General features: G+C 48.2%; 9 protein-coding genes across 9 annotated transcripts; 4 read left to right on the top strand and 5 right to left on the bottom strand.

The window, feature by feature from the left end:
• Positions 1-287: 287 nt before the first annotated feature.
• N7520_009001 (SAP domain protein) lies at positions 288-2,060 on the bottom strand (the record flags this gene model as incomplete). Its single annotated transcript, XM_057142935.1, has 1 exon — positions 288-2,060. One exon carries the CDS (start codon positions 2,058-2,060, stop codon positions 288-290), a length of 1,773 nt encoding a protein of 590 aa, XP_056992223.1.
• Positions 2,061-2,491: 431 nt separating this feature from the next.
• On the bottom strand, positions 2,492-5,005 carry aguA (alpha-glucuronidase; the record flags this gene model as incomplete). The annotated part of the gene is made up of 1 exon (XM_057142936.1): positions 2,492-5,005. One exon carries the CDS (start codon positions 5,003-5,005, stop codon positions 2,492-2,494), a length of 2,514 nt encoding a protein of 837 aa, XP_056992224.1.
• An 871-nt stretch (positions 5,006-5,876) lies between these two features.
• Positions 5,877-6,244, top strand: N7520_009003 (Nucleic acid-binding OB-fold; the record flags this gene model as incomplete). Its single annotated transcript, XM_057142937.1, has 2 exons — positions 5,877-5,901; positions 5,973-6,244. The coding sequence occupies 2 exons, from the start codon at positions 5,877-5,879 to the stop codon at positions 6,242-6,244; spliced, it is 297 nt and encodes a 98-aa protein (XP_056992225.1).
• A 965-nt stretch (positions 6,245-7,209) lies between these two features.
• Positions 7,210-7,890, top strand: N7520_009004 (uncharacterized protein; the record flags this gene model as incomplete). Its single annotated transcript, XM_057142938.1, has 1 exon — positions 7,210-7,890. One exon carries the CDS (start codon positions 7,210-7,212, stop codon positions 7,888-7,890), a length of 681 nt encoding a protein of 226 aa, XP_056992226.1.
• Positions 7,891-8,192: 302 nt separating this feature from the next.
• N7520_009005 (60S ribosomal protein eL30) lies at positions 8,193-8,720 on the bottom strand (the record flags this gene model as incomplete). Its single annotated transcript, XM_057142939.1, has 3 exons — positions 8,193-8,288; positions 8,444-8,598; positions 8,651-8,720. The coding sequence occupies 3 exons, from the start codon at positions 8,718-8,720 to the stop codon at positions 8,193-8,195; spliced, it is 321 nt and encodes a 106-aa protein (XP_056992227.1).
• Positions 8,721-8,979: 259 nt separating this feature from the next.
• Positions 8,980-10,571, top strand: met2 (homoserine O-acetyltransferase; the record flags this gene model as incomplete). The annotated part of the gene is made up of 3 exons (XM_057142940.1): positions 8,980-9,019; positions 9,070-9,460; positions 9,512-10,571. The coding sequence occupies 3 exons, from the start codon at positions 8,980-8,982 to the stop codon at positions 10,569-10,571; spliced, it is 1,491 nt and encodes a 496-aa protein (XP_056992228.1).
• Positions 10,572-12,273: 1,702 nt separating this feature from the next.
• On the top strand, positions 12,274-13,518 carry N7520_009007 (uncharacterized protein; the record flags this gene model as incomplete). The annotated part of the gene is made up of 1 exon (XM_057142941.1): positions 12,274-13,518. The coding sequence occupies one exon, from the start codon at positions 12,274-12,276 to the stop codon at positions 13,516-13,518; it is 1,245 nt and encodes a 414-aa protein (XP_056992229.1).
• Positions 13,519-14,171: 653 nt separating this feature from the next.
• N7520_009008 (M20 family metallopeptidase) lies at positions 14,172-15,419 on the bottom strand (the record flags this gene model as incomplete). Its single annotated transcript, XM_057142942.1, has 1 exon — positions 14,172-15,419. The coding sequence occupies one exon, from the start codon at positions 15,417-15,419 to the stop codon at positions 14,172-14,174; it is 1,248 nt and encodes a 415-aa protein (XP_056992230.1).
• Positions 15,420-15,650: 231 nt separating this feature from the next.
• On the bottom strand, positions 15,651-17,547 carry N7520_009009 (pantothenate transporter; the record flags this gene model as incomplete). Its single annotated transcript, XM_057142943.1, has 7 exons — positions 15,651-15,984; positions 16,073-16,255; positions 16,310-16,538; positions 16,588-16,655; positions 16,707-17,050; positions 17,100-17,201; positions 17,254-17,547. 7 exons carry the CDS (start codon positions 17,545-17,547, stop codon positions 15,651-15,653), a joined length of 1,554 nt encoding a protein of 517 aa, XP_056992231.1.
• Between the last annotated feature and the right edge of the window lie 2,210 nt (positions 17,548-19,757).

Here is a 19,757-nt window from a genome sequence, read left to right on the forward strand (position 1 = left end):
AAGTCCAGAAAAATAAGATTGCAGGAGAAGAATTGTGGCTTAAACCCCAGAATCCCAAAAAACATAAAACGTGCGAGATTTTGCCGATCGGATTGAATGATGCCTGATGATCTCTTGGCTATTTTTGGTTTTCGGCTGGTTTTGGCTCCGAACAAGTATAAAAAGTATAAAGACATACCAGGTCCTGGACTTAGCATGGGAGATAATTTGAAACTGGAGTCATTCACTAATACATGAGATATCATACAACTGCAGATCATCTGCTTTTGATTTTGGGGTTTGCTGCCTTAATTACGTCGTCGACCTCCTCCTCCACCTCCACCTCCTGGCCGTCCTCCCCGTCCTTGTCGGCGTTGCATAGCTTTGGGTCCATATTCCGGTCCAATATCCACAAAGTAATCATCATCTTCAAAAGTGATGCGTCGCATCTCGTCACCCCCACGGCGCGGGAATGAACCCTTGCTCAACAAATCATCAAATTGATCTAAGCGCTTGTCGGCAACCTTGCGAGGAACGCGTTGGTAATATAGCTTAGGCTTCGTAGTTGTGGATTCAAAAAGCTCATCCAGAGGCTTGAAGCCTTGCCCGGGTCGCGATGATGGCGGAGGTGGGGCATTTGACAGCCGGCGATCCGGTTGCGCAACACTGCCGCGTGGACCCAGAGGCGGAGTCCTATTGAAACCAGCCTCTCGTGTTCGTGGCGGTGCTGCGCGTGGGTGTGCCGCCTCGGCTTCCGCAAGGATAGCACGCATCCCCTCATCACTAGGCTCGTATCGCACTTCCCAACGAACAGGCGGGCCAGCACGGGTGTGGGATGCCTCCTCGGTACGAATCCATTCAGGGACCTGGTCTTCAGGGATGAAGTCGGCTCGAAGAATCTTGCGGTTGCGCTCTTTAGGCCATATAGTGTTGTGCAGGGCAGCGCGGACTCGCGATGCGGCGGCAACGTCGGAGAAACTGACGAAGCAGTGGGTCTTGATGGCATCGAGGAAGAAGTCCTTGATGACGCTGGGGTTGGGTTCGGAGCCAGGTGCGGTAGCGAGACTAACCAAGTGTGTGCGGAGTACCGGCGGTAGCATTGGGCGCATCAATCCATCAATGTAGATAGCAGCAGTAGCGGGGTGTAAGGCTGGTTCGACTTCCGCATCTTCCATTGCAACGTCCTCGGTCGGAGGAGAAATTTGAGCGGGCGCTGGTCGGGTGGGAGCAAAGAGACCCCGGAAACGCGCATCCTTTGGCGGCGCAGACGGAGGTCCCTTGGGTGCAGGCGCACTCTGGTCTGCGGTCGGCTCCACGGTCTCTCGGTCTTGAGTAGAGGGCTCTTGACCATCTTCCATCAAAACGCGGGGGCTAGCTTCCTCGGCTCGGGCTTTCTTGTTCGCGATCGTTTCCGGTGTAGGCACGGGGCTCTGGCTGCGACGTTTGCGCTTGCGTTTGTCCTCTAGCGCTTCTTCAATGGGGAGAGGGGTAGATAATCCAGTATTCGTTTCGGATGTCTGGGGAAGGGAAGGGACTGAAGGCTCGACAGCTTTGGGCTCGGAATCTTCGGGAGCTTGCTCAGCTGGTTGCGATACGACCTTTTCCTCAGGCGCCGCAGCTTCTGTCATTTCCACATCTTCAGGTGGCTTATCATCATTGACTGACTCTTCGGTTGGCTCCTCTTTCTTGAGTGGCTCTTCAGTGGGCGCTTGGGAATCCGCAGTTGCGTTGTCCTCTAGCTTTTCTTGGTCGCGTGTAGGAGTAGGTTGCGCGGGTTCTTGGCTTGAGGGTTCTTCTTGCTTGGGTTCTTCGGGTGATTGTTCAGGTTGCGATTCTTGCGCTGGAGGAGCAGTCACTGGGACAGGTGCTTGCTGAGCTTCAGGCTCTACCTCAGGTTCAGCTTGAAGCTCCGGCTCAGGTTCAGTTGGAGTGACAGCATCTCCCTCTGATTGCGGCTTGCCGTCCTCTTCGACAAGCTTGTCGATGATCTGTTGCTTGAGGCGCAGGCCAGTTTGAGGGATACCACGATTCTTCAGCTCGGTCTTCAGGTCAGCGACCTTCCATGAGGAGTAATCAGTCATTTTGAGGTGACATGAGAGGAATTGGATGTGGTGAAAAAGTAAGTTAAGGGATTTGAATCCGGGGACGCGCGCGGCGTTTTAGTCTTGGCACTCCGTCATACCGAAAAGGTTCAAAGGGCAGTTCACCCCACTATAACTATAGAGATATTTCAGGTTCACTTTCAAGCTATCGTGCGTGCCCGAGGTGAATCAGGTCCGATACGTAATTCAATTTTCAAAATTTATTGTTCTCTCACGGTTAGCTGGCTGGGAATATACTCAGTTATGATGCAATTAACGCTCAAATGAATCTCAAAAGATTGTCAGTACAAGTTTTATAAGAAGTACGAGAACCACGAATTTCTATTGAAAAGCAACCGCTAATTTTCAAGTCCTCAGAAGGGTTTTTGTCACCAAGTCAGACTTGTTCTCACTATTCAAGTTGCTGGTGATTAATCCACAACTCCCTGCGGAAGCACCGAAATATAGTCCAATGGCGCTGGTTCAATCCCATTGGGTGATCCAACAATCTTCAGTATATCTCCCTTTTCAATTTTCACTCCTCGAAATTTAATCCGTGTTGCAGAATGTCCATCTAAATAGATAGATGGTGTGTGGCTCAGATGATCCTCCGCATCACCCACCCACTGACCAACCTCCCTATCATTAAGACAGATCTGCCAACTTGATTGACCTCCAGACAGGTCATAATAGTTGATAGCAAGATCATACTTCCCCGAGGGAAAGTCAAGGGTTGTCAGGGCCGTACCAACTGTATCATTGGACGACGTGACAATCGCCACAGAACCCGAGGCAGTTTCAAATGGACTAACTTTATAGGTCTCGTAGCCAGTCAGCTCCATATCTTCGGCTTCAATCCGCCAGGGATGGTGACCGACACGTCCAACAGTATCTGGTATCCCAGAGAGATTGTAGTAGAAGTCATTGATCGCGTCTCTCCACACAATAGAATGGCCTGTCTGATAGTCAAGACGACGTCGAATATGATTGTAGCGCTCATCATCTATCTTTCCATTTAGTGATTCCCACTGATAGAGAAAGCCTTGAGTTGACTCTGCACCACTATAGTGAGCGTCGTAGAAATGCTGAATCACCGTCTTGCCCGAGTGCAATCGGTGGGTATAGTTCACATGGTGGAACCATAGCAGAAGATCATCAGGCGTGCTCTGGATCCTCTCGTAGCTCGCTGCAACTTCTGCAGAATATTGTCCAGCATACCCTGTTCCATTTTGTACCGTTCGGTCCATACCGATACTCGTAGAGTCTGCACGAGTCCATTGGCCCCAGCCGTTATTGTCTTGTGAGGCAGGGTTAGGTCCATAGTGGGTGTATAATATGTCCGTCAGCGTCTGGATGCCTAGGTTACCACTGTAATTCTCATAGGCCGGCCAAGATTGCATGGAAATGTTGGTAATGGTATCGAGCACGGCACGATCTAAACCAAATGTGAGACGAATCCAATCTTGCAGAACATCCTGTGCATCTACGGCAGGATTCCATGCCAGACGACCATAGGCATATAAATTCGACATAGAAAAATGACTACCAAGCCATGTATTGTTGGTACCGACATTGACAACAGCTGCCGATCCGCCGAGGGTACGATTGAAGCGCTTGCCAGTCACAATGTCACGGACTAGAGATTGCTCGTGATCGACTCGAAGATCAAAGTCTAAGACAGTCTTCCAGAGCGGAGGGAGGTAGACGAGATGTGATTGCTGTCCAAGGTATTCCTGAGTAACCTCCAATTCAATAGCAATATTTGTCTTGAAAAGATTGGCGAATAAAGGCGATGTCGGCTCACGGACTTGAAAATCAATAGGTCCATACTTGATCTGGATCACCACGTTATCTTCAAACTTGCCGTCGAGAGGTTTGAAAAACTCGACTGCAGCTTTAGCGCGGTCTGCCTTCCAGTTGGATTCGTTGAGCTGGTTGTAGACAAAGGCGCGAAACATGACGATACCCCCGAAGGGCTGTATTGCCTTGGCGAACAGATTGGCACCCTCTGCCAGTGTCCGATTATATGTCTGGGGCCCTGGCTCGCCTTCCGAGTCTGCTTTAACGAGGTATCCAGCCATATCAGGCACTCGTGTATAAATTTGGTCCGTGATGTTGGACCACCACCCGATGACAGTTGGATCCTGGGGATCGTAAGATCCGAGGCCACCCAAAGTTTGCGGAGCCGCAAAGCTCAACGATATACCGATTTTGACACCGTATGGCCGAAAAACTTCGGCTATTCTTCCCAGTCCATCGATGTTTTGAGGAGTGAGAAGGGTGGCATTGGCATTCACATTGTTGACCACGACCGCATTTATACGGATCGATGCCAAAAGACGAGCATACTGGTGAACTCGGGTCAAGTCGTCGACAATGGTTCCGTTTTCGAAAAAGATTGATTCGCCTCCGTATCCTCGTTCAATACTTCCGTCCATATTATCCCATTGATTCACCCAGCGGAGTGGGCCAGCGGGGTTGGTGGAGTAGGCCACTTGTGAGAAGTTTCCCTGAGCAAGCATCGACAGGTACTCAAATGCGCCATATAGTGCGCCGCGCTCATTTTGACCGAGGATTTGAATCTCTTTACCACGAGTGCTCAGCCAGAATCCATCTTCAGCCAGCTCAGGGATCCCAACTAGTGAGCCACAGGCCCGGCGATACTGTTCAACTGTGCCAACGATGACAGACGAAGACGAGTTGCATTGGTTGTGAGTGACTGAAGCGTCGGCATTATAAATACTCTTCAGTCCACTCTGTATTTCAGACCCTGCAACGTATACAGGGCTTGTCTTAGTTGAGTTCAAGGTAACAATACCCACTGGTAGTCTTGAATGACACTGCGTGGAGCAAGGTAGGGAAGCGTATCGCAGCCAGCCATCTAGACCCGTCTCTGCGGCAACAAAGCTCAACCCCAAGTAAACAAGCAACCAGATGTTTTGCATGGTGGCGCTTGGAATTATTGACCGGACCTTGTAGCTCCCTTTATATAAACCCTTGCAAGGACATCTGCAGTCAAACCGGATGATTTTCGGTTATACTCGAATTCTGCCTTGCGTCATGCATTATGCTGGAGCAAGATTATTCAGGCTAAAATTTGCCCGAAACTAAGGATTTTAGGCTATAGTCTGAATAGTCTTAAACCACACAATGCAAATAGTTAACGTGATGCAGATCACTTCCCCGCAAACTGTGGGGGTGACACATAGTTATACTCACTGGAAAGTCTACCTAGTGAAGAGGGGAACCCTCGATGGCAAAGACGAGATGTGACCCAGGGACTGAGTCTCCCCACTACACCAGGTATATTTACTTGTCCCGACATTACTGGATCTTCATTTACAAGATGGACGTTTGAATTGATGTGAACCTGTTCCTGTTCTGAGGCTTGACTACCTGTATAAGGCCTAGCCCCACGCCACAGGATACCCGCCACAATTACAATACCGCACTAGGTGATCACCCCGCTTACAACTTCACATCTGTTGGGTCGAATAAATCTCTCTTTACGGCTCACTATTTTATCGAATTAATGGCTTCCTACATCCTAGAAGGGGCTCCGTGGCCTCCATATTCCATCGATGGGCTTGCATCAATTCCCTGCCAATATATTCGGCTTGGAGACTTGGTGACACTCAACGGTGCGAGGTGTCATATAATGCAAATATCTATCAATCCCAGGACAGGCCAGTATAAATATCTCGGTGTAGATCTATTCACTCGAACATTGCGTGAGCAAAATTCGATCGTACAGAAGCCATCGCCAGGCGCTATCTTTCAGACCATGATTGGTCCAGTGCTTCGTATATCCGTCTTATGGATGTCTTAACAGATGATACAGGTAAGACTGATTATTTGAATTTTCTTCTCTTCCATGGGCCTGAGAGACGAGCTAAGTTCTACTTTGAACAGTCACTATACTGACAGAAACTGGGGACATCAAGAGCAGCGTTCCTGTTCTCGATACAGCGTCGCTTCTCACCAACATCACTAATTCCTTCAAGGAGAGGAAAGGTAGCGTCCGTGTGGTGGTGGTTCCGGGTTCAAACGCTTCCGATGAATTGGTCGTCGATTTCAAAGTCGATCCTGTCACGCAATTGGAAATCCCGCAAACTCCTGAAGTTGATCAAGATCAACAAGATGACATTATCGTTGATGTTTACAGATTCAGCCATTTTCCGTAACTGATGCCTGCTGAGCCTGCTCATGCGGATCCAAATGAAGTTCAGAACGTGACGCTCGAAGTTATTTATTCTTTCCCACCAGATTCAACTGTCTATCACGTTCATAAGTCTGTATCTTGGGGAAGACTTGAAGCAAGTTTGAAGATCACAACACAGCCGACTGGTGACATTCTACCGGTATTTCGATGGATGTAAGATATATTCCTACAAGAGAAGGCGAGTCTCTGTTAACCTCATTAGACATATAGAAAGATCAAATATGAAGTTCAGCGACTTGAAAGTATGGCGATGCTAATCTGGAAGAAAACCATACACACTCACTGAAATACCCTACAGTTAATTGCAACCACGCTACCCAATCTGACACAAAGAGAACGGAAGGCACTCAAAGTCATTCTTGGGAGGGTGGAGAATGATTTTGAAGAGTCCCATCCTGGTACAGCGACACGAAGCATGAAACCTGGTCATCTAACCGGAACTTTCTTACGTCAAACAACTGGTTACGGCACCGTATCATGGCTTTCTGTTCCATGCTTCTGTCGTGATCCTTTATCCAATGCTCCATCCATCGAAGCAGATTTGCATCCCATGTCAACATTACTACAATACCACGGCTTGTCATCCACGACAGAGCGAGAAATGGAACAAGTTATATTTCGCACCCAAGAAAACCCTTCACAGTACTTGCATGTTCCACAGATGTGGTCAGTTGAAAATAGCAGCTGTTTGTTTTGTCATTCATTCCCACGGTGCATCAAACTAATTCTACAGCTCTTCTGATCACATATGGAAATGCGAAGTCATCTGATCCATCTAATTTCAGTGACATAAACTTACTACGTTACCACAACCTCATATTACCCAGCCACCTGCAGATTGTCCTCGCAAAATACTCGGCAGGGAGACCATGTGGTCTTTGCCTTTCGAGGAATGTGAAATATGGCCTGTACGTGTGCCCACTCTAAATGGTGGTACTATACTCGCGACTTCATCTGGTGTCGAGTCACTTTGAATATTTTCGCTACGTGCTGTACATGATTATCTTCAATGCTTGTGCTTTGCATATTCCCACGACAATTCTATTTCTCGGAGGCAACCATGGTGTTGAGAGTTTTGTTACGCCGTTCAATATTTACGAACGTATTCAATTGACAGGATTCTCGCTGCAGGAGACTCTCATCAGTGCTATATATATCTGGGAGACTGTAACAGGACTTCGACCTGTTTTGACTCTCAAAGGACCGCGAGGCAAGAGAGTGATTTTGAACCTTGTTCTGATCAACGCTGTTGCTATCTTGCTCGATGCGTCGCTTTTGGCGCTTGAGTATGCTGACTACTTTGATATTCAGACTTCTTATAAACCTCTAGTTTATAGCATCAAGCTGAAAATGGAGTTTACGGTGCTGAACAATCTTGTTGCTGTTATCAACTCGAGTCCTGCCACTATTGAGGAGATCCAAAGGTCTCACTATGAAGATCTTCATATACAGCCAAGGTGGAGTGGTGATCACACTCCTGGTACTCTCGACATCCATACCGAGATATTGGGCTATGATGGAACAGATTGCTCGAAACATGTGGCCAGGTCTCCAAATTCCCGGACCTCCAATTATCCCATGTTGTCTGTCAAATCGAATGTATCGTGAGATCGATAGACTACTTTCTGTTCAGAAAGACTGCATACTTGTAAGACCATCGTACAGCTAGTTTATTCAAGATTGTAGGACCCGGATTGGCCATCATGGATTACGGAGAGCGGATACAAGTAAACTTGATAGATTGAGGGTATGACTATGGTACACAACGCCTATTCCCACTTTTGACCCAAATACACCGACCCAATTACTGGGTGCTAGCAGCATTCTGGGAGGGGCTGGAACATCCAGACCCAGATGTCGTCAATCATTCAATGTTCAGTTTTTTGTACTTTTGACAAATGCTGCTGCATTTAAACCTCACGGGTAAGGATGTCGGAGTCACCAGCATCCAGGATGGTCATGGTGGAGCAACGGAAGAGCTTACCGCAGGCGGTACCGAGCTCAATCTATTTAGAGGGTTAGTCAATGCGCTCTCCGGGTCTCATAGAGATCCCATCGCTGAGCAACTTCACTCTCCGAAGTGGCATTCCCGACTTCTTCTCAGAGTAGTAAAGCTGCTGGGCAGCTGCGGCGAGAGCCGACTTGGGTAGGGTAAACGTACGTTGTTGCCGTTGAAGTGGTGGACGGGGACCTTGGCGAGCATGGCGTAGTACTCGAGCTCGGACTTGCGCAGGGGAGGGCAGTTACCAGCGATCAGGATCAGCTTGGCCTTTCCAGAGCGGAGGGTCTTCATGGAGGACTTGGCACCCATGGTGACTGGAAAATCGTTAGCGACCGTAGGCAACCCTGGAGAACGATAGAAACTCACCCTTGCCGGACTTCATGACGAGGGCAAGGCGGGAGGAGAGGGTCTCTCCGGACTTCTTGTTCTTGACCATTTTGAGGGTTTGGGGTGGTGTTGGGTTGGTGGTGAGTGTTGTGTATGAAAGAGAAGAATTGAATTTTGAATTTTTGGAAATTCGACCGCACTGTGGGAACTCTCACCGCCTTTATTGTGATTGGGTGGATGCGAGCGCGGGGTTCCTGACTCATTCAGGCGGGACCAAATGGAACTTTTCTACGGCAAAGTCGGGAAACCCTCCCCTTTCTTCTTCTCAATTCTTCATACATCTGTTGCTATTGATTGTTATTTTCAATATGGCCTCTGCAACAAACACTGCTCCTGTGGAGCGACTCCGTCAGTCTATTCCTATCCCTTATTGACTAAACGGCTACTAAATCCCGTAGAGAGAGTCGATGCGCAGCCGGAGAACCCCTACGCCTCCTTGATTGATGAGCAAAACATTGCCATCATCCCATCTTTCACACTCGAGTCTGGTGTTACCCTGTACAATGTCCCTGTTGCATACACTACACGCGGTGTTTTGAACTCCAAGGGTGACAATGCTCTGGTCATCTGTCACGCATTGAGCGGCAGTGCCGATGTCGCCGATTGGTGGGGCCCTCTTCTGGGTGGCCCTGGTCAAGCATTCGATGTGTCACGGTTCTTTGTCATCTGTCTGAACAGCTTGGGCAGTCCATATGGAAGCGCCAGCGCTGTCACATATAAGGATGGTAAGCCTGAGAATGGTTACTATGGACCAGAGTTCCCCTTGACCACTGTTCGCGATGACGTGAAGTAAGTTGTATTCCTGCACGTGATATGAAAAATTCTAACAGGCGTGGTCAGTATTCACAAGATCGTCCTGGACGACTTGGGTATCAAGCAGATTGCCGCCGTTGTCGGAGGTTCCATGGGTGGTATGCTCACCCTGGAATATGCCTTCTTTGGCAAGGATTATGTCCGGGCTATTGTGCCAATTGCGACTTCCGCACGCCATTCGGCGTGGTGCATTAGCTGGGGTGAAGCCCAAAGACAGAGTATCTACTCTGACCCCAAGTATGATGATGGATATTATACCTTTGAGGATCCCCCTGCCACCGGCCTTGGAGCAGCCCGCATGTCGGCACTCCTCACATACCGTAGCCGTGACTCTTTCGAGTCGCGCTTTGGTCGTAACGTGCCGGACCCATCCAAGCGGGTGAACATTAACGGCGGTGAAAAGCTACCCACCCCTCCTAACGAGCACTGGGCCATCCACAATGATGGACACCGGACCGGTCCGACATCCCGTTCTAACAGCCGGCAGAACTCGCCAGTCCCACAGACCCAGACGGAGGTTCAGTTCATGGACCCTCAGTTCTCGGGCACTAAAACTTTCTCCCCGGAGACTCCGGTCAAGACCGATGCTACTGGTCGCCCACGCCCACCCACTTACTTCTCCGCGCAGTCTTACTTGCGCTACCAGGGAGATAAGTTTGTCAAGCGGTTTGATGCCAATTGCTACATTGCTATGACTCGAAAACTCGACACTCACGATGTGTCCCGCCACCGTGCCAGCGCAGAGTCAGAGAACCGTGTTCTTGAGGCACTGTCGCAGATTGAGCAGCCTGCTTTGGTACTGGGTATTGAATCTGACGGCCTGTTCACATTTGCTGAGCAACAGGAGGTTGCGGCGGGAATTCCGGATTCTCGCCTCAAACGCATCGACAGCCCGGAGGGCCACGATGCCTTCCTCTTGCAGTTCGAGCAGGTCAACCGTCATATCGTGGAGTTCTTCCATGAGGTTCTGCCCGATATCATGGCCCACACCAGTGCGGAGGGTGCGGCTGCCGTCGCGAGCGTCACCAAGCTCACCAAGAGCAGCAAATTCGGTGAGGCTGAGGTGGAGGACATTACCGCATGGTAATCTCTCTCCAGCTGAAGACCGTACCGGCGCAGTATATTCTGCAGCCACCCCATGCTCCTGTCCACGGATTCCCGCCCGGTCTCAGTTGACAGTACTCGAGGCATCGAGTGAAGTCGTTGGACAGCAGTCATGGTGCACTAGGGGAAGTAGAGGTTGCCGTTCTTTTATCCGTTTCGCTAGTCAGGGAGATGAGCATCCAACTGCCTCTCTCGAATCTCACTTGGCCAGAACCATGTAGAGAAGACTGCACAAGAAGCATCCAACTGCTCTCCATCAGATCCATCCTTAGGGTCACTTCGAAAGTTCCTTCCCGAGGTTGATGGGTCACTTAAAATTTCAGAACCGATTAGTGGTTCGCGACCAAGTCGCCTTTAGATAATGGAAAAATAGATTCCTTGTATAGAAGCCCCTTTTTCGGGAGGTTTTATTTTATTTTCTATTTTTTTTTTTTTCATTTTCTTCGTAAGATCAGTGTATGGTTGCAAGACTCTTTACTGTATTTGGTCACGATAAGCAATCCCTGACGGTTTCTCAGGGTCTGAAGGGTTCTGTGCGATAAGCCCACGCCACCATATCTCTCACCCAAAACCTAACCAATCCTTGCTCTAGATAACCAAAACCAATACAACCCTGAGACCACTCGAGCCACCAGCGCGAGCGTCCCATGCAGGATGGCGTCCTATATGCTGAGCTAGTGAGTCAGGACAATGGACCTGTTCCAAGATTACGGAATTCGTTGGTACGCGAATCACAATCACACAAAACATCGAGGAAATTCAGGCCGATGGGGCGGCGATACCGAGAGGGTGGACACCCCGCGGCTGAAAAGTGGCTCAACCAAGGAAATCGTTTGTTTAAATGGAGAACATGAAAATTTTTATAGCGCCAGTTGTGACACTATTCAGGTTAATTACTTCGACGATGTCATTAGAGCTATGATAATTTCCTTGAATCGTAATTGAATCCACTTTCATTTCTGACTCAAACGTCAGTGGATCCCGGACCCTGTAATATAAATTCACAGTAGTACTCTGTAGTAACCTCAAGTCACGGGGAAAAGGCTTGGATTTCGGATTACTCCGTATTCAGGTTGGAAAGTCTTTATCGCTTTCATATGTAGTACGTACATAATCAATTTTCTTCGCTATCTCTTTCTAAAAGGGTTTGACAATCAACGCCAAGACGGACGCCCTTCACTAGTGTCTGGTCTGGACTGAACCCAATGCTTTTCTTCCCCGTTGATCGTACCGCATTGGGGATGGTTATCAGACAATCTAATTCGGTACGGTATCCAGCCTTAGCCGTTTCCGACTCCACTTTAATGTACTGCGTACTCCGTACGAATCCTATGAATCACATTTTAAGAGCGCTAAGCTAATGCTCCACTTTGAAATGAAGAAAATGAAATATAGTACTCCGTAAAGCTTCCCTGTATCATAAAGTATAATAAAGAAGTTTCCCCCAAAAAAGCTCGTGCTCTGAGACTGTTTTACCCAAGTTACTTTATCCGGCATCCCTGGAATCTCCCCAGCATACCAAGCCTCGTTGTACCGCCAACACTAATTCTGTCTCCGATTCAATCCAATCGAATTTGTCCGGATCTGACTTCGGATCCGGTTCCCCTTTGCCACGCAGTCGATTGTTTTCCTTTCCAACCTTTCCCTCAGCCCAACCCAACGCTTCCTACAAAAACAACAATACAATGGAGCGCAAGCTCTCTCATAAAGCTTCGCAAATGCGCCAATTATTCACCCGGAACCAACGAGGCCGTGCAGCAACAATGAACTCCCCCACACCAACACCTAGCACCTCCAGCAGCCGCTCCCGCTCAGCCACCACCCCAGTCTCGTCTCACCCTGAACTTCTGTCAGACACAGACCCAACCCGATATTACCATTTCACAGACGAACCGGGCTATTTCACTCCCGCGGAACTATTAATCGACCGACAACTTATCGCAGAGGATCTGGAGGACGACATGAAGCATGCGTGTAGTCTACTAGTCGAAAGCATCGAACGCGGACTCCCAATCTGGCCAGCCCAACAAGATAGCCTGGTCCAAGCTTCACATGAAACACCAATGATCCAAGACATGACCCAGCTCTCACTATCCCCCGTCGCAATCGACAACAACGTCCCAAACCCAGAATGCGATTTCCGATTCAGTGATACAACCAAATCCGCCAAGACATACCACAACAGCTTCTCCGCCATAAGCGCTTCAGGAGGAAGTCGTTTCTACGGCCGACGATTGTCAAGCCCACCGCCAGAAGAAGAGGAATTCGAAAGAGGTCGTCCCCGTGGCCGTAGCATCTTAACCTACACTACATCCCCTCGCTCCAGATCTCGATCTCGCTCTTCAAGCCCAGGCTTCTTCCCATACAGCCCACCACAATTCGAAACACATTGGGAACGTGATACTACGCAGATCGTCGAATCCTCCGACTTCCCCGAATCAGATGCCTTCTTAGGCGCAGAAGGCATTAACTGGCTACGCGCAAGTCTGGATCTCCACAACTGGAACACCACAGCGCAACCGACACGCAACTTTTTGACATCCGCTCCCAACACGGCCGTTGATTCCGGTCCCGCGCCCCGTCGCTTCTACAGTACTCGACAGAAACCAGCTGCTAAAGCAAAATGGGACGGGCTCGACGCTCATGAAAGTCGGGAATCGGGTATTTATCGTGGTCTCTCCATGAACAATCTCTCCATTGATCCTGAGAAACATGCGAGCGATTTCTCCTACCCCGTTTGGACCGAGAGTGGTCATTCGCCTGATGCTGTTGGGAATACTTTGACTTTTTACGATATTATGCCTGATGCTCCTGCGAGACATCGGCGGAAACGGGCGTCGGAGTTACTGAAGAAGTTAACTGGGTTGGGGACTAGGAGGAAGGAGTCTGGGATGGCGGAGAGTCGGAAGGCTGTGCCAGAAATGGCGTGAGCATGCTTCTGGCCATCTTTCTTCTCTTTTAGCGAGTTCTTGTTTGACTTTCGATTGGTTTGTTACTTTATTCTTGTCACATATGTGCAATCATTTGTAGATACCCCGAGCCAAAGTTCGATTTCATTTGTTTCCCTGAACTATTCCCCAAATTACTCTTGTAAAAGTAACGCGCATGCGGGAACTTGTATATGGCTCCGAATTCAGTGCCTACAATATCAATTTTCAAATGTTTGTAGATGTCACCAGTAATGGCTTGTTCATTAGAGGCTTTCAGCGCATAGAACAACCAATGGTTCTACCTATAGTCGCTTATACTGTTTACTTGACTCGTTTACGACTCAGATTCTTATCTTATCTTCTATATCCATCCCATGTGGTCTAGTGGTTAGGATTGCCCGCTTTCACCGGGCCGGCCCGGGTTCAATTCCCGGCGTGGGAGCATATTTCATTTCTTTTTGTCTTTTTCTTATATTTATTTACATTTCACTTGTCTATGGACTTGACTTCTTTTTATTCTTTTTACCGTCTGCCCCCTAGGCTGAAGAATCAATTTGCATGATTCATAGAACATTCCGGGCAGCCAATCGTATATTTCTCTATCCTTGCTACCAATTGACCCTCTGCTTCTAGGATACCTGCACCGATCCTTTCTACAAAGCCGCAGAAATCAGTCGTTTATACCCCTGCACAGCTTGTTCCAGCTCACGGACAGTAATAGCCTCATCATCCCCATGAGCAACATGAATAGTTCCAGGTCCATACAAATACCTCTTCACCTTGGTAGCCCCATTATGAATCTTCAAAGACGGAACATCAGTCCCATAGTTCACAGTAATAACATCAAACCCATCAACGTCAGCATCAAGATACTGAGGCGGTGCACCCACCGCCCTATCTCCAAAGTCAACAACAACACCACCATCGCCTCCACTTACCGAATCCACAGCTCTCTGAATAATCTCCCGAGTATCATCCGGCGTCCCAGCCGCAAGCCGAACAGAAACGGCCGCCTCAGCATACGCCGGAACCACATTCGCCGCCTGCCCGCCACTAACGACACCAATATTCAACGTCGAACGATTAAACATCTCACTCCGAAGAAGCCCGCCCTCGTCAGGTTCCAGATCTTGCAAACCGTCAAGATACTGCAGCACAGGCAAAATCGCCGAAATAGCACTCTTGCCCAGCTCAGGATACCCAGAGTGCGCAGCCTTGCCTCTAGACACAATCTTAAAGCCAAGAGTCCCCTTATGTCCAGCAACGAGGCTCAACTCCGTCGGCTCTCCGAAGATGATCGCCCGATAGGTTGCTGGATCGGGATTAAGCTCTGAATCCGAGAAATGTTTCATTCCTACGCCGGACTTCTCTTCGCCGACATCGAATAAGAGCCCGAGCGATGCAGTGCGATTTTCTTGGAGCGTTTCTAGTGCTGCAAACACTATTGATGCCACGCTTGCTTTTGCGTCTACCGTGCCGCGTCCGGCGATGGTGAGGTCCTCTCGCGTAAAGGCTGACGCAGGCGCGTGAAGAGAGTACTCGATGAATGGGGGGACTGTGTCGATGTGGCTGGTCAATAGGACATCTGGCAAGCGGTTGCCCCCCACGTAGGCGTAGATATTGAATCTTTCATTTTCTGTTTCGGTTCCGGGAGTGACGATTTGTTTTTCGACTGTTAGGTTGTGTGCGGTTAGGAAGTTGATGATGAATTCTCCGACGGCTTTTTCGTTTCCGCTGATAGATGGGATTTGTACGATGTCTCTGTGGAATGAGAGGAGTGGCGAGGAGGTTATTATCTGGTCGAGCTTGGTTGTTGGTTGCTCTCCCAGGGGTTGTTGGGATTCCAAGGCATTGGTCACGCCGGCTAGGAGAGCGAGGCTCCGTAAATACGAACTCTTCATTATCGTCGGGTTTCTGTTTCTGCCAGGGGCTGAGATGGGGAAAAAGGCTTTTTTTATGCAAGGGGAGGTGAGGGGGCTGATTGATTTATCAGGTTATCTTCCCCCGCAATGGCGTCTTGTCCTACTATGTGGACTGGGCATTGATAACATCCATATCCACTTTCCTAGCCTCACTGGCGGGAGGAGACATCCCAAACGTGTCAATTCTGATCACTTCATACTAATCTACTCTTAGTTCCCCTTCTCATCCCGATGAATATCAACATCATCCAACACCGCTTGATTCTCCTTCGCCGCCGCAATACGAGTCCTCTTTATCCTCCGCGTATCAACATCAACCTTCCAAGTAAATCCCCAGGTGATGACATTCATAATTATAGCCATCCCAACAAAGCCCATCGCAATTCCAAAAGAGGTGGTATAATGTGGCGCATACCGCGAATTGAACAGCTGGGAGCCTACCGCCCCTCCGATCTGACCATAGCTATTCGCAAATGCGATTGCAAACGCCGAGCCCGTTGCGCCTTCGGTGGTCTGCACACGCCAAGGCCACATCATCGTGTACCTTTGTTTGTTAGTGTATACCACGAGAAAGAATATTTGAGACTAACCATGCAGTTGAAAAACCCCCCGCTATGATTGTTGCTGCATACACCCCGCCGTTATTGGGAAATGCATAGAGCACACCATAGCACGCTTCGATGACGATCATGAATCCCAGTGGGATTGCGGGTTGGGGGATCCGGCCGGTATCGGCGAAAATACCAAATCCGACCGTTAGCATGCATGCGAATACGGCTGATGGGATGTTCAGTAGGAGTGCTTCACCCCTGGATCTGTAAATCTGTAAGTATGCTTGCCTTTTTTGTGTTTGAGAGGACTCGACGTACGTGAAGCCAAGATTTGATATAACGGTTGGCTGGTAGAAGGTAAGTCCCGTAGTTCCAATTGTGAAGAAGGCCCAGCAGAGTAGAAACAGCCAGACTCTCTTGTTTTTCAATGTTGTGATGAGCTCTTGCATGTCAAAGTTTGCTTCAGATGCCCGAGGGGAGTTTCGAGGTAGACGAGCTTGTATAAAGGCTTGTTCCTTTTCTGAAAGCCATTTTGCAGATGAAGGGACTATTTACCGTTCAGCAGAGATCAACGGAGAGATGGGCATGTGACTTACAATCTGGTAAAAAGAAATACGTGAGGAAGCCCAATACAACCGTGATAATGCCTTCTGTCAGAATGAGCCTTCAAGACATCAGCATAGGCTTTTTGTTCAAGTATAAAGATCTGACATACCATTTCCATCCTGACAAGCCAGCCGTGGTGACTCCATTGTAGGCGAATGCGAGTAAACCACTAATAACAGTACTGAAGCACCCAAGAAGTGTCACAAGAACAACTCGAGGGGCAATCTCATCCGGTCGGTACCAGTAACATAGGTGCACAAGCATGCCCGGCCATAAGCCTGCCTCGAAAAGACCGAGGAAGAACCGAACGGTGTATAGACCTTGTCTGTTCACCACAGCTGCATGGCAGCAGAGGACGATACCCCAAGAGACTTGAATTCGAGCCTGCCATACAGAGGGGCGTACACCCTTTAGTAGAAGGTTTGACGGGGCCTCAGCAAGAATGTATGGGATCTACGCAACGTCAGTGTCAATATGTGGACCTGCGCGGAATAGAACTCACATAGTACATGGCGGTCACCAGGTTGTATTGATTACTAGTCATTCCAAGTTCAGTCAAAATATTGTTGGGCGTCCCCTTGTCCATTGTCAAGGCATAAGAAAGCTATTTACTATCAGCACTGATCAATCACAATAAACGTCGTCTGAGTGCTTACATTTGAAAAGTCCACACTTTTCAGCATATACATGAATGCCAACAGTGGAATTAGATGCCAATCAATTCGTCTCAGAAGTTTCTTTTCCTCCTCAGAGCTCAGTGCAGCACGCGCTCGCATGAGGTCCGCATCATAGCCAGGGATATAATCTCCAGATTCGGGAAGAGGATCGGCATTGCGATTTACGCGATGAACATCGGATTTTCCAGGGACGGGCGATTCATCAACAATGAAGTGGTTGATTTTCTCATCCCTGGGGGTTGGGGAAGAGGTATTCTGTTCAAGCTCAGACATTTGGACGTTGGATCCGAGAACAGGAAGTAACATTAAAATGTTCCTGATATTATCGAATTTGCAGCAAACAGACAACCAATGTCATTTGAGAGGGGAGGCCATGGCTTATCTGTAATAGAATGGTGGTGCTCATTGGGTGCGGGGGTAGACATTTGTTATCTCTAGTGTTGATGGCGCGAGATAGAAGATGCATTCCTCGGCATGGCGAGCGCGCTAATAGCACTCAAAGCGATTTGACTGGATCCTTTCCCCCGCTGTCAAATGAATTTGTCGAGAAAGTATCTTGGCACTGAACCCATTTTAAGAAACATTCATACGTACATGGATCAACTCGATTCCACATCATTTTGTACGGTCTGAACTAGATCAGTGATATAGTTGATCCAATGGATTGTTTATTTATGCTAGTCCGTATCAGGAATAGTATAGAACTAAGTGGATCCCTACAATATACAGTAGCTATAGAGTAGCACTAGTACTTTCAAAGGGTAGACACTTGACTCGAAGCTGTAACACAGCAACTTCCCCGCCATTTTCCGGCCACACTGCTAATTGCATAATTTGTAGATTGAAATGTTTTCGCTATAAGCGAGGGCTCAGTAGGCATGCTGAAGATGTTTAAGGTCATAGTGAAGTAATCGGCAATTGCAACCCTAATTAAAGTCACTAAGAATTAAATACCTGAAAATATAGCTTAAAATCGTATATTTTATATGAAAATAGGTCTCTCAAAGTATTTATAGTATTTATTATGTTTGTTAGCCCTCTAATAATCCGCGGGCAACCCTCTAAGGGCCGCTCGCGGGTTACTTTGAGGTCTATATTGGAAGTGTGAATAACTATATAGCTATGGGTTCTTTTGGCACATACAAGGTTAAGATTTTTACCTGATTTAATACATCTATAGCTCTGAATACGTACATGTTGTGAATCGTACGAATAATGCCCTTCTATGTGCTAAGCCAATGGACGAGCGGTCACGGTTTTTGAGGTTATGGCTGGCAGCACGAGCGGAGCCACTAATCGAATACTAGACATTTGTTCGCGAAACTGTTCGAAGTTCGCGAATTTTGACGAATCGAATCGCCCATAAACATGACTCCAAGGCTTCTAACTTCAAAGCTTGATTTCATTCGTGACATGATAGAGAGTGAGTCTTTTACCACGTCTAAGAGGGCTACTGAAGCTGAATGCAACAATGGCACAATCATTATTCTTCGCAGAAACGTACATCAATTCGGAAGTATATGCGCCCCGAAATTGAATTGGCCGAGAACACACACTGTTTAACGCCAATATTGGGAGCGGCCTGTGTTAAGATAGTGGATACCAGATTTATCTTGAATGATGGTGGAGCAGAAGTGCAGGCCTGTCTTTAAAGATACGATATATGACTACTTACCAAGCCATGAATGTATTGGCCGCGCGGCAGAAGCCTCTGGGCATCATTCAAGCCCGGGCTATTAAAGCCCCTGTCCCGCAGTGCCGCTTCGCAGGTCGGCTGTTTTGCAGCGCTGCATCCAGCTTACATTTTGGCATGGAACCCAAAAATGGAGAGGATGTCATGAGGATTTTTTAAGTGATCCTTTCCTAAACCTTCTTGCAGAAGTCTGTGTCGGTTCAATTATTTACCTGGAAAGCTCAATGATAAAGAGATCCAACGGTACTTGCGCAGGCTCTCTAGCCTTGACTGTGTTTTCCTCTGGACTTGATTGCCCAGAAAGCTTGAACCTACGCGCGGGATTTCACTGGGGTGGAGATCAAGGCGAAAGTGAGGGTTCTCACGTTTTGACCCAAGGGATCTCCCCCCAAACCTTGGAAGGTCGTGGTGAATTTTGAATGTTGGGAACAGTTAAGCGTCAAGAGATTCGTCGATAGCAGAAGGGCGTTGACTTGCACAGATGTTTCACGAGGTCCACATCAATTGAAAGATGGGAGCTCACTTTGATTTCAAGTTTCTTGAGTTCTCCTAGATGCCAGATGAGCTCGACTCATTTAGGCTGGTTTGACGAGAATCCAGCAAAAGGAAACATACAGCATCAAATTGTCATAGGTAATGATTCCTTAAGGGGTCAGAGAAGATAGAAGATATATATGTCGAAAAGGGAATGTCAGGAAAAGAAGAAAGGAAAGAAAGCAAGGGAAACGCTTTTATAGTGCAGAATAATGCTGCCTAATAAAGGACAGTTGCTTATTTGAAGATGTCTTAT

This window comes from Penicillium odoratum (assembly GCF_028828045.1).
Source record: "Penicillium odoratum strain IBT 22623 chromosome Unknown utg000006l_segment0_segment0, whole genome shotgun sequence".
NCBI classification, from domain to species: domain Eukaryota; kingdom Fungi; phylum Ascomycota; class Eurotiomycetes; order Eurotiales; family Aspergillaceae; genus Penicillium; species Penicillium odoratum.